Here is a 13,666-nt window from a genome sequence, read left to right as displayed (position 1 = left end):
AGGCTCAAGCACTTCCTTGGGGAAGTGTTGCCCCCCCAATTACAAACACCCATTTTGGATTTTCAGGAAAGAAAAATACACATTTGCTATGATAAGCCTTGGGGTTTGGGGCTTCCCTAATACACTTATGCACCTTCCCCTTGTGGGGATCTTCTTTGTAAGACTCTGTCAGCGCTACTTACCGGCACCTAGTGCAGGACTGGGCATAAAGTAGGTCAATAAAGGTGTGCCTACTGAATAAATAAATGAATAGGCAAATCAAAATAATCCAGGCCTTCTATAGAAAATAAATTCACTAAATCTCATATGACTGGAGCAGCTTGTTGGCTAGGAAGAGTAACACATTCTTTTGAGAATATCTGTAGTCCCTTGAAATAAGAACAAGGACACAGTTTGCCTTGAGGCAACATCTTCATTGACAAAAACATCAATTGATTATGGCTAAGACAATGTAAAAAACAAATGTAAGATTCACAATAGTGCAATGAAAGCCATTTTGCAATAAACGTGCATAACTGTGGAGCAAGCGACAGAGACACTGATCTCCATGTTTAAGTTTGTTACTGTCTCTTATGTTTATGTGGAAAACTGGGCAAAACTTGGAGAGACAACCCTGTCAATTGGAGTCAATAAATGTTTTATTGATAACCATGCTACTTCAAAATTATATTAAATTTTCCTCTTCAATATGGAGAAATTACATGTTTTATGACCTTGCCTTATACCATTTAGTCTTGTGTATGTGTGTATGACAGTGTAAGGGGTAGGGAGATGAGTGGCTGCTTTCTTTAATGGAAGTTGAGGTACATGTAAAGAAAGAGGAGGCTCCTTTTTGAGGATGTGAGCCATCTCCCAGTCAGGAATGGCCAGGCCACGTGCTTTCAGATTGACCAATAAGAGGAAACCCCCTTCTCAAGTCTCTCTTTTTCCTTCTAATGGGCAATTCACCTTGAATCCACCATACAAAAAAGTCACCCTTTCAAGGCTTTTAGAACCCACTTGAAAACCACTGTAACATACCTTGTGTAACTTTTTTTGCCTATTTTATTTTATTTTTTTATTTTATGTATTTTTTACATCATTTTTCATTTTTGCACAATGTATGCATTTTCACCTTGATTATAGTCCCCATACAATTCCCAGCCCCCTTGTTTTGATCCTACTCCCTCCTCCCCCCCCTTGTAGTGTGTCTCTGGTTTACAGTTGCTTGTTGATTTTGATAAGGGATCATGCTCAGCGAAATTAGCCAGAAAGAAAAAGAAAAATACCAGATGGTCTCACTCATCGCAGGAATTTAGAAAACCTAAATAAGGGACCAGGAAAAAGACTAATTATAATAATGTAACATACCTTCTGGAGTCCAGAAACCCCATAGAATAGAGGGAGATTTCTCCAATGAGGGCATAATCTGGCACCATCATAGCCACTGTCCGGAATAAAGCCTGGAAAGAAACAACCATTCAGAAGCTAAGCACAGACAGTGGACACAGAGGGAAGGCACATGTGCAGAGGCAAACAGAAGCAGCATGACCATTCAGACTGCTCCAGATATAGTCAAGGGGAGAAGGGCTGGAAGACAAGTAAATGTCAGGGGGACTATCACTGGACAGACCCACTAACCTCCCTGCAGGTCCTGTTCGGGTACCTGTTATCACACTGGGCCCCCAATGCTTATGAGGAAGGAACTAGGTGCTAGTACCCTCACAACAGCTCATCCTCCTATGCCAAGTGAGGATATCTCAGAGTATCACTCGGTACTCATTGTGAACAGCAGTAGTCATTCAGGAAAGCAGAACTGGTATATATCAGAAGAATCTTGAAGTGACACAGATCTTGATTTGAAGTCCTTGTTCTGCTACCTACTAGCTTTAGACAAGTTATGTTACTCCTCAAGACCTCAATTCTTTCATCTTAAAATCAACTAACAACTGTACCTTCTTCATAGTTATCATGAGAATAAGTGAAATCATGTAAACAAAGTGCTTAGAAAAGTGTGTGGAACAGTGAACACTCAATCCACACCAGTTATTGTTATCACTTTAGATCTTAGAGAAGTGACTTGCCCAAGTCAAGCAGATAGAGACAGAGCCTGGGGTAGAACCCAGGCTTCCTGATGCCAGAGTCTCACACTTCCTAGTGTGCCATACTGTCTCATAAAGTGGCTTGTGCTGATCTAACATGGTTGTCGGCTGGGAGGTGGAAGGGGGTGTGGGGAGTTACAATGACTAGACAGTAAAAAAATGAGAAATGTGGGTCCAATTCTACTTTGGTACTCGCTGACCTATGTCGACCTAAAGGGGAGGAGCCACTGCGCAAGGATCTCCCTGACTAGCGCCTCGAAATAAGATTCCAGGGGCACGAATCGGAAGGCATTTCTAACAGGGGAAGTAGCATGGTCTAGAGTTGGTGAATGTGGGCTGGCTTCTCTCTTTTATAGGACCTGTCTGATGCCTATAGACAATAGAAACAGTGGTCCTTGTTCTAGTGTGCATTGTCTCCTACTTGCCATTGGGTATTACATATCTGTGCCTCCCATACCCCATGTACCTTATTGGGGAGGTACCTGGCTGGGCCCAAGTACTGTCTTACTACCATCCACATTCTGCTACTACTTCTTACAGTTGGGAAATGCCACCTGTTTCCATTATTTGGCTTCTCTGTGAGGTTTCTACACCATAAAGTATACTTGGCATTTATTTGCACTGATGTTTACCTTGAGGTTATCTGGCAGCTCAGCCCTGCCAGCGTACCCAGGGTTCATGGTGATGAAGACAGCGCAGGTTGGGTTCAGAAAGAGCTCGGTGCCTTCAAAGATGAACGTCTTTAACTTCCGGATAATGGCTTGTTGGATGCTGAGAATCTGCTGCGCTACCACAGACAGCACTTCTACCTGGGGTGAGAATGCCTGGCTGATGTGAGTGCCTGCTATCTGACAGCCCCCCACCCCACTCTGCTAGAGTCCCCTTTACTTAGCAAAGAAAGAATCCAATCGCCTGAGAATTAGAACTTAATATCCAAAATTAGGAGTGTGATTTGGGGTTTTGGTAAAAAGAAACTGTGCGTGTGCATACCTATGTGTCAGTAGTTTCTAGAGTATTTTATCTTTATTCCAGACCTAGCATACTGTTTGACAGAGAGCAGGTATTCCAACAGTGTTGATTGGTTCAAATTGCATGTTTACATTTCCATTACCCACCCAAATAGAATGCCTCGCTCTCCCCTTTGTGATGCCTCTTTTGCACTATAGACTCCTACATATTTTTTTTTTTTTAAAGTTTCTTTCTTTTTTTTTTTTTTTATTAGATAATAAATTTTATTGTTATATTCCCCATACAATTGCAGCGCCCCCATTCTGACCCCAGTCCCTCCCCTCCCGCCCCTGCCCCCCTAAAAGTGTCTCTGGTTCATAGTTTTTTGTTGATTTTGATTTTCACTTTCTTATAGTTATTCATTTTCCTGGTCCCTTATTTAAGTTTTCTAGATTCCTGCTATGAGTGAGACCATCCAGTATTTTTCTTTTTCTTTTTGGCTTATTTCGCTGAGCATGATCCCTTCCAGCGCCATCCATGTTGCTGCAAATTGCATGTGTTTATCTTTTTTGAATGCTGAGTAATATTCCATGGTATATATGTACCACATCTTCTTGATCCAGTCATCTATTTTTGGGCATTTGGGTTGTTTCCAAAGCTTAGCTATTGTAAACAGTGCTGCTATAAACATAGGGGTGCAGGTGTTCTTTGGAATTGATGTTTCTGTGTCCTTTGGGTAAATACCTAGGAGTGGAATTGCTGGATCATATGGAAGCTCTATGTTTAGTAGGTCCAGAAATCTCCACACAGCTTTCCACAGTGGTTGGACCAGTTTGCACTCCCACCAACAGTGCAGAAGAGTTCCTTTTTCTCCACACCCTCGCCAACATTTGTTGTTGCTAGTTTTTTTAATATGTGCCATTCTCACTGGTGTAAGATGGTATCTCATGGTAGTTTTGATTTGCATTTCCCTGATGACAAGTGATGTTGAACATTTTTTCATATGCCTGTTGGCCATTTGCGTTTCCTCTTCAGAGAAGTTTCTTTTTAGCTCTTCTGCCCATTTTTTGACTGGATTATTTCTTTGTTGTTGTTGAGTCTCATCAGCTCTTTGCAGATTTTTGTGATCAGTCCTTTATCATTAGTGTTGGGTGCAAAAATGTTCTCCCAGTTGGTGGGGTTTCTCTTTGTTTTTGTTATTGTCTCTTTTGCTGTGCAGAAGCTCTTTAATTTGATGTAGTCCCAGCTGTTTATCTTCGCCTTCACTATCACTGCTTTGGGTGATGTGTCTGTAAAGATGTCTTTGATGTGCAAATCATGTAGTGTTTCGCCTATATTTCCTTCTATATATTTTATGGTTTCAGGTCTTATGTCTAATTCTTTAATCCATTTTGAGTTGATTTTTGTGTATGGTGTGAGGTAGTGGTCAAGCTTCATTCTTTTGCATGTAGCGACCCAGTTTTCCCAGCACCATTTATTGAACAAACTTTCTTTGCTCCAATGCATAGTCTTTGCTCCTTTGTCAAAGATTAGTTGACCATAAATCTGTGGGTTTATTTCTGGATTTTCTATTCGATTCCATTGTAGACTCCTACATATTTTGTTTCATTTAACTATTATTTCCCTTTATTAGACTACATCAGTCTATACCATTTCTTACTCATCTTTGTATCGTGAGCACATGCAGAGTATCTTATATATAGCCCTCCTCAATATGTCTTGAAATGAATGAATATGGTGAGGATGCATACATGTGAACATACATTTTGTCCCACCAGAGCTGTTTTCATCTATTTCGCTGAATACCCACTCTGAGTCAGAGGTCATAAAAGAAACCTAAGGCCCTGTCTTTAAGTAGCTGGGAGCCCAGAAAAGGTCCCTGTGTCTGTTCTATAAGCTAGCAGCTGGGTTACCTCAATTCTGTTGAACTCATCAAAGCAGGCCCATGCCCCAGCCTGGGCCAGCCCCTTGAAGAACTTCCCCATGGCTTTGTAATCCAGGCCGTCCGAGCAGTTGAAGACCACACACTGCAGAGAGGGAGGTGTGGGCACCATTCAGAATGGATTCTCTCACATCTGAATTTCCCTACAATATTAAACAGGGATGGAGATCCTCTCTTCCTGTCCCACTCTGGGGGTTGGGACCCCACTCTGCCTGTTACAATCAACCATCTTGCACTTTGTGCCACCTTCCCTGGACAGGGATCTGGAAAGGGGCTGGAGAGGAGGGTGAGGTTGTACAGTATTTCCCCTACCTGCTTGGCCAAAGCTTTGGCCAAATCTTTGGTGGTCTCTGTCTTGCCTGTCCCAGCCGGACCCTCTGGAGCACCCCCAAGGTTCAGTTTCAAAGCCCCCATCAGTGTCCTAAGAGGAAGAAAAGAATTCAGTGCCCAGTCCTCAGACACAGGGAAAAAAAATAAAACTGACTTGATTTATTTTGTTTTGACTCAGACAAATAGTTTAAATTTTTCCCTGATTATATGACCAATACATCATCATAATAAAAAATCCTGCTTTACTCAGCAGTGTAACCTCAGAGCCTGGCACAATGCCTGGTGCATGGGTGGTACCCACAAACATTTATTTGAATGAATGATTACATGAAAAAATTAATACATGCATACGTAAGTGAATCAAATAAAAAAGTCCTCATACATTCCACATCCCAAAGATCACCAATGCTAATGGAATGGTGAAAATAAAGATATTTTTCTCACTACATTATGAACTTTTGAGTATCTTGTATTCTGATTTGTATTTTGTCCCGTTCCATAACCCCAGCACAACACTCCAGTGCCTGGCATGTGATAGGAGCAGGATAAATGTTGGAAATGAACAATGTGTTAAACTGTGGTTCTACATTTCCTGGCATGAGCCTCTATAATTTTGGCTACACAGTATCATGTAATCATCTGACCAGGAGAGTGACAGTTTCTAAAGGTCATGCATGGTGTCCAGGAACATTCAAGAAATGGTTGTTGAATAATGAGTGGAATAAATGAAAGGAGAGCAAATGTCTCAGAACACAAAAAACAGGGAGATTGAGGACCCTGAAAGGAAAAAATACTCAAGTGTTATTTCTATGATAAGAAGTTCCACTACAAGGAACACAGAATACACAAAATGGAAGAAGTTGAAGCATTTCAGAATTGCCAAGTTCACAAAGCTGAGCTTTCTGATGTTATCAATTCTGAGGAAAGTGGCAAAGCCTTTGCTGAGCACACAATATGTCTATCTCTTTGTCTCGCTGGCTGGCAGAGCTTCAAGACGCCTTGCCTTTCTCTATCTTTCTCTATCTCCTGGCCTAGGAGATACTATCTTGACTCCTGCCAGAGGGCAGTTTTCTATTCTTCTCGTTGGTTTGCCTACATTAGTGTGCATTAGGACTCTTAAGGGTGTTCTCATTTCTGGCTTAAGTTCTACTTTCCACATTCACCTGTAGGATTGTGTAAACTAAGGGCAAAATTCTAAACTCTGAGACTCTGAAAGGTTGTCTCAAGATGCCCCAAGCTTCTTCCCCTGAAGGTTTTTCTGCTAGAGTTCTCCATTCAGATTTTAGATCTTGAGGAGTCCCAGAGTTTACCTGTAGCAGCGGTCAGTGAGGGGTGTAATCACCAGGCGGGAGGAGTTCCCCAGGTACTCATAGCCGTACAAGGCTTCAGTAGTAATCATCTGCACATATACATCATTTTCCCTCCAGTAGTATCGCAGCTGGGAGATCCACTGGAAATCATTCAAATTACAGACATTGTCTTGAGATAACTTGGCCACCACATCGCGTGCTGTCAGGACACAGACAGAAACACACACATTGAGAGCTGTCAGCATCCTCCCATCTCCAAGCCTTCTCAGAAGAGGTCTGAGGACATTATCAAGGCCATTCCTTGCTCTCCAAACAGTTTTTAGGCTCAACTATTCTCTTTGCCACCCACAGCCTGCAGCAGGCAACAATATCTTTCAGAAGCTGGTCTTTGCTTCACTCAAGGAGCCAGGAAGAGAATTTGCTGCATTGTCAACTCACAGAAAGTAGAGTAGAAGCATTAAAAATGCATGTTCTGAGGCTTTCCCTGGTGGCACAGGGGTTAAAGACAGTGCTATCAAGCTATCACCAGCTACTGCAGCACGAGTTCGATCCCCAGCCAGGAAGCAACCCACATGGTGCAGCGGACCTCTCCTGTCTCACCCACTGCTCTCCTCAGCAATGTATTTCAGTAGATCTGCCTGTTCTGCTCCCCACTCTTCTCTGGTGATTCTTCTCACCTCCTGCACCTCCAGCTTACACCCCAGTTCTTGTATGTATAAATAAATAAATCTTTTTTTAAAAAAGTGTGGTCTGAAATGAGACTGCCTGGGTCCAAATTCTGGTTCTGCCATTCACTAGCTATGTGAGTTTGGGTGAGTCACTAAATATCTCTATCCTTCAGTTGCATTATCTATAAAGTGGGGATAACATAGTTATTATGAGGATGAAATGAATATGTAGGTATATACACACATGTATAGACATAGTTAAGTATCCACATATCTACACATATACACAGAGATAGAATTATGCTTCACACATAAAAGAATTATATAATAGTCACTGTTATCATTCCCAACTTTCTTAGGGCCTGACGCAGAGAGTTTTGCAATATGGAGTTACCCCAAATGCTGCCATAGCCCCATTATGATTCTTTGGCTCTGTTCCAGCCTTCTAGGATATTCTAGCGGAATGTACTCAATTCGCAAGAGAAAGTGTTCCATGAACTGATGGGTAGATGTATTCTTTTCATCTGGGAACATAAGAACCCAACTAGAAAAAATACATTTCTAAGTTTTCTCCTTTCTTTTATACAATTATGGCCCTCATTTAATTTTCTCACAGCAATGGGAGTCTTGAAGTTGAAGTTTCTAAGAATCAGTAAGTTTCTAAGTTTCTAAGAATCAGAATTTTTCAGGTGACTCAGGCCAAGAGCTATTGAGATCTCAGAACTAGTACAGCACTTGAAGTTAGGATCTCAGAAACATAACTTTGCAAAAGTGGCTCTCCTGTAAGTCTACTGCTGCTCTGTGAGAGAAATCTTTATGATAGTAAAATCCCAAATCCTACAGAGGAGAGTCCTTGAAGATGATTATACCAATAGCTCTTCAGTCTTTAATTGCCCTCCAGGTCTCGAGAGAGCCCTTTGAGGGACTGGCAGGAGTAGAGGTCTGCATGGGACACCCAAGAGAAAGGTGAATCTCAAGAGACTGATTTGGGGATGCCTTTACTATGCTGTGTGTGTGTACCTGTGTTCATGCATGAGTGTGTGTGTGTGCATGTGTGCATGTGAACCTGACCAACCTGGGGTGCTCTGGTTAGTAACTACACCCGAACTTACATCCCCGTGAGCAGGATGTGTGGCTACGTGATGCTTACATCCTCTCCTCTCTCCCTGATTTTATGCTCATTTAGCCAAATGAAATCAGACTGAAATGAGCATCAACTTTAAGGAGAATAAGATGCCATGAAATGCCAGTAGGAAGCTGGGTGTGTGAGCAAGAGAGACACGGTTTCCAGGCAACCATCCTGGGCCAGCCCTCGTTTCCTTAGTGATCAAGGAGTGAGTGTGTGGGGGTGGTTTGTTTTATATAAAGACCCCAGTTCTTACTCCTCCTTCATTTTTTTGTGTTTAAGGAAGAGCTGGAAGGCATCCTCTTCCCTCTGTGTCAATGTCCATTTTCCGCCTCTTGGTTTGGAATCAGACAGATGTTAAGTTCAAATTATAAAAGAGCCTCCCTTTCTAAGTAGCTGTGTGCCACTCAGCAAGCTGTCTTTGCCTCAGGCTCTTAATCTGTGAAATGCATATAAAGTGACATATATAGGTCAAGCACATAACACAAAGCTTGGCACCTGGTGACCATTCAAAGATATTAGCGATGCCAGCTCAGGGAAATGGCTCCCAGCTGGTAAAGCTCACATATGCTTGGGGCCACCAAAGTTGCAGTAAGAATGCTGCTTGGAGGGTCCTGGAGATAAGGGCGGGGCTGGGAGGAGAGAGAAACACAGACGTCTTGGGCGCTGGCTGCTCTCCTAGCTCCGTCCTTATTCTCAGTTGGAGATGTCGCTCCCTGATGGGAAAGGACACCCTAAATCACTCCATCCAGGCAAAGGCAGGAAGGCAATTCCTGCAGTCTCAGTAATGCCGGGCAGTCTCCATGCTTACCGTGGACATCGATGACCGTGAGGGCCCCCAGGGTGAGTCGAGCCCCACTGCTCAGCTTCCCTCGTACCAGCTGCACAATCTGTGCGATCTGATTATTGCTCTTTTGCAGAAAATCCTGGCAGGGACATAAGAGCGGACAATCGGGTAAACTGCATTCCCCTCTGGTAATTCCTTCTCAGGGAGGGCAACGTCCATCCATGCCCCCTGTGACCCCCACCAGACTCCTGAATGTTATCCTCCAAGCCTCCCTCTCCCTCACCCCCAATTCCATGTTCCCAACCCATACTCCCCACAAGCATCTAGGCTTCTATGACACCAAAACCATTTTTTGTTTGCTTAGAAACATGGTTACTTTCATTATGTCATTCAAATCCTAAATGAGCTTGACTCTCCTCTCTGAGCTTCACAACCAGCCTACTTACTGGCAGGGTCTTCTCAAGCAGGGCTTGTGATACCTCCTGGGTCCAAAAGATGGAGGAGACACAGATGACCACCTGGCCAGGCCACTGCAAGACCCACAGATTGCGCGGGACCTGGGAAAGCACAGTTCATCTGATGTGATTTAAAATGACCTAAAAAACATTCCCCTGCTACCTGCCCCCACCTCAAAACCAAAATCCTTCCCACCCTCCATGCTACAAAGCGTCACCCCTCTGGGATTACTGATGTCTGTCCTCCCCCTTTAATTTTATGATCAAGAAAAAAACATCACCAACAATTTCACCTATCCTTTGATTTTTTTTATGCTTCCATATGCAGAGATTTTACAGAGTTATAATCAAGGTAGTGTTTAGAGATTATTTGTAGCAACTGTTCTTGATGGCTATACAATATCTCAGTGCTGTGCCACAGCTTTCTCAGCCCCAGTGTCCCATACACCCATACACACTCCTTTTTTTTTTTTTAAACCAAAGATCAGGAATATGGCCAAATATCATCTTGCATGTCTTTATTAATAAGGTCATAACTCAGCCATGAGCATCATGTAAATGTCATCCATGTGTTTTTACATGAGGACAAAGGCAAATAGTTGAGACTTCAGTGTGTGACCCACAGAGCTGAAAATATTTGCAATCTGGAACTTTTCAGGTAGTTTGCTGACTCTTGCTATAGATGCAACTAACGGCCTGACTTAATTCCGCATAGGTGGCTGTTTCTCCTTAATTTTTGATTTATGGGACAAAGAATTGGTCATTCTTATGCAATGGGAACACCACTGATGGACAGTTGGGCACGTCCCTGGCACTTTAGTGGAAAGGTGTTCATTGCCTGTTTTGTTTTTTGTTTGTTTGATGGAAGGTGTGTTGAGAAAGTAAAAAAAAAAAAAAAAAGAGAGAGGAGAAGATTAAAGCTCCAGTTGGCTATCATGAGGGGCTGGCTAATGGATTATTTGCTCAGGCCTCTGTCATGCCTGGTAGGTAAAGTTTTGGGAGTAGAATGAGTTACGTCATTCAGGATGTGTGTCATGTAAATGAAAACTCTAAAGGGAGGAAGGCTTAATTGGAAAAGGTTCTAAAGAGACCCATGTCTTCAACTATTAACACTGACCCCTAGCAACCAGTGTTCTGGCTGACTTCTTATGTCACCTGCTTCTGGCTATAAGCGTTTCACCAGAAAGATGTAGATTGCCTCAGTATTTACAGGGACAGGAGAGAGGTACAGAGGAGTCGGGTGCTACCCAGCAGGATTGGGGTGGGTTACAAATCCATTTAGCCTCCCCAAAGTTCTTGCAGCTGTGTTAACACCCTGACATGTGTTAACACCCTGACCTGTACCCAGGTCTTGTTTACCTTGACATATGCTTCAATCCCGAGTCGAATAACTTCCCTCATGCTGGCAAGCATCATCTGCTCCACCTGCTGCAGCCACCTTTCCACCATGCCCTGCAAGAAGCAGACAGAGAGGCAGCAACAGTTAACCAAGCCTGGGGTTGGAGGGAGAATCCACTTTCTCATTGGACAGAGCTGGAGAGAGGCCACAGGTCTGATACTCCCTTAAGCTAAGATCTTGTAACTATCTGCTTTATCCTTTTTTTTTTTTTTTTATTTTATAGACGCATGTTTATTTATTTGTTTATTTGTTTGTTTGTTTTGTTTATACATGCACTGAGTACAGCCAGAAGCACGGGAGGGTGAGAGAATTCACCAGAGCCAGAGCGGGGAGCAGAGCAGGTAGAAGGACCGGAGTACACTGCTGAGGGGAGCAGCGGGCAGCAGGAGAGGTCTGCGTGGGACCCTCCTCTGGTGGCCGGGGAGCAGCCGGGGATCGAACTGGCGCCGCAGAGGCCGCGGGCAGGTTCGCAACCCAGCGCTCAACCGCTGCGCCACCGGGGAGGCCCTGCTTTATCCTTATTTACAGTATTCTAGGAAGTGTATGTCTGTCTTGTAAGGAAACAATAGGTTGTTTTTTTTAACATGCATTTCTTTCATATCCCTTTCTGAAACAGTTAATTCCTCAGGCGACAAATGACATATTTTAGTTAATAAAATAGTGTTCACTGCAGCATTAGTTACAATAGCCAAGAGATGGAGACAACCCAAGTGCCCACGGAAGGACACTTAGGGTGTAATAGTCCCACAGTGGAATATCATTCACTACTCATAAAAGGAAATGTGTTCTTGGCACCGACCACACTGTGGATGGATCTTAAGGGTATTATGCTAAGTGAACTAAGTCAAAGACAAATTCTGTATGATCACACTTACATGTGGAACCTAAAAACAAAACCAAAACCAAATAAAAAATAACCAAACTCACAGATACAAAGAACAGATTGTTGGTTGTCAGTGCCAGGGGCTATGGGGCAAAATGAATAAAGAGAGGTCAAAAGGTACAAAATAAGCTATAAAATAAATAAATCATGGGATGCAATGCACAGCACAGTGATTATAGTTAATACTGTCTTACATATGTAAACATTGCTTTAAAAATACATTTTAAAAGTTCTCATCAAAAGAAAAAATATATAACTATATTTAGTGACAGATGATAACTAGGCTTATTGTGATCATCCCACAATATATACAAATATCACATCATTATGTTGTACACCTGATACTAATATATGTCCATTAGACCTCATAAAAATTAGTAAAAAAAAAAAAAAAATCTCATTTCTAATGAACTGGGCTGATTCTTCCATTATTCTGGTAGTTTCCTAACTTTGTTGTGCTTTAGAATCATTTGGAGAGCCTTAAAAACATACAGACATCCGGGCCTCCCCTGGTGGCGCAGGCAGTTGAGTGCAGCGCTGTGAAGCTGTCCGCAGCCTCTACAGCACGGGTTTGATCCCGGCCGGCCAGCGAGGGTCCCACATGGCATGGCAGACCTCTCCTGTCACGCCCGCTGCTCCCCTCAGCAGTGTATTTTATCGGTCTGCCTGTTCTGTTCCCCACTCTGTCTCTGGTGAATCCTCTCACTCTCCCATGCATCTGGCCTGTACCCCGGTTCTTGTTTAAAATAAATAAATAATCTTTTAAAAAAAAATACAGACATCTAATCCCCACTCCCAGACATTCTGATTGCATTGGTATGGAATGCAAGTGAGAGGTTGGGTTTTTTTAAAGGTCAACAGGTAATCTGAATGTGTAACAAATTCTTCAGTTTTAGAATTTTGGGTAACTGTAGCTGTTGACTTCATGAGCCTGTGAGCTAGTTGGTGTCTGATGTGGTGACATGACTCCTAGTAGTTGCAACATGTATGTGTGAGGGTGGCAAACAGTCCACACAGTAAGGACATGCTTGTCTATTTCCACTCATGGGTGCTGTCATGTCCACAGGGGTGGAATTAATGTACATTTTACTCATTACATAAGGACATGTGTAAATATCTGAGTTTAATGGCATTGATTCCATGATGTTTTATTGACCTTTATAAATGTCTACCCCAGCAAGCCACATTTCTGGCGGAATCATTTTAATTAAGGCTTTGCTCATGGAGATCTGAACAGCACCAGTAGTTTGGATCTGATTCCTACCATTGTCTCCACATCGTTTGGTCTAAATCCTTCCACATATATAGGATGACGTGGATTTCAATATAATCTTCATTTTAGAAATGGGAAAACTGAGAAACACAAAGAAATTCATTCATTGATTAAGTTGTGGACCCAGTCAACCCAGAGTCCAAAAGCTTAATCAATGTGTTCTCTGCCTCTCTCTGTTTTTTGTTGTGTTATGAAGAGAAAAAACAAAAAAACCAAAAAAAAACAAATGGGTAAGCGTAATTACTCTGGCTTGAGCTGGGTAGATTTTCTGATTGAATGGAACGGTTTCCTTCTCTGAGCTAATCATGCCCATAATCTCCAAATTATCTGTGAACTCCAGCCTGGCGATTCCTTCAAAGCACTTCTTCAAGTGGGGTTGCACTCGGAGGGGGTCCTTTGTCTCTGACAAAATCTCCAGCAGCTCATCATTGGACAGGAAGAAGAACCTATTTCAGAGCAAAGAA

At 42.7% G+C, this 13,666-nt stretch overlaps 1 protein-coding gene across 5 annotated transcripts in view; it reads right to left on the bottom strand.

The window, feature by feature from the left end:
* Positions 1-13,666, bottom strand: part of DNAH3 (dynein axonemal heavy chain 3) — a 134,290-nt gene that overhangs the window by 63,958 nt on the left and 56,666 nt on the right. For 3 of the 5 annotated variants that reach the window (XM_037507475.1, XM_037507474.2, XM_054693811.1), the window contains exons 26-34: positions 13,447-13,648; positions 11,007-11,099; positions 9,639-9,749; positions 9,217-9,331; positions 6,612-6,810; positions 5,284-5,392; positions 4,943-5,056; positions 2,714-2,890; positions 1,351-1,442 (exon numbers count right to left, since the gene is read on the bottom strand). In XM_037507475.1, the coding sequence (XP_037363372.1) occupies positions 1,351-1,442; positions 2,714-2,890; positions 4,943-5,056; positions 5,284-5,392; positions 6,612-6,810; positions 9,217-9,331; positions 9,639-9,749; positions 11,007-11,099; positions 13,447-13,648 (1,212 nt within the window). The remainder of the gene's footprint in view (positions 1-1,350; positions 1,443-2,713; positions 2,891-4,942; positions 5,057-5,283; positions 5,393-6,611; positions 6,811-9,216; positions 9,332-9,638; positions 9,750-11,006; positions 11,100-13,446; positions 13,649-13,666) is intronic. The other 2 variants (XM_037507477.2, XM_054693810.1) reach the window with 2 other exon arrangements.

The sequence above is a fragment of the Talpa occidentalis genome, unplaced genomic scaffold (assembly GCF_014898055.3).
Source record: "Talpa occidentalis isolate TD23 unplaced genomic scaffold, MPIMG_talOcc4v2.1 talOcc4.12, whole genome shotgun sequence".
NCBI lineage: Eukaryota > Metazoa > Chordata > Mammalia > Eulipotyphla > Talpidae > Talpa > Talpa occidentalis.
This window is presented reverse-complemented; position numbering and strand designations above follow the sequence as displayed.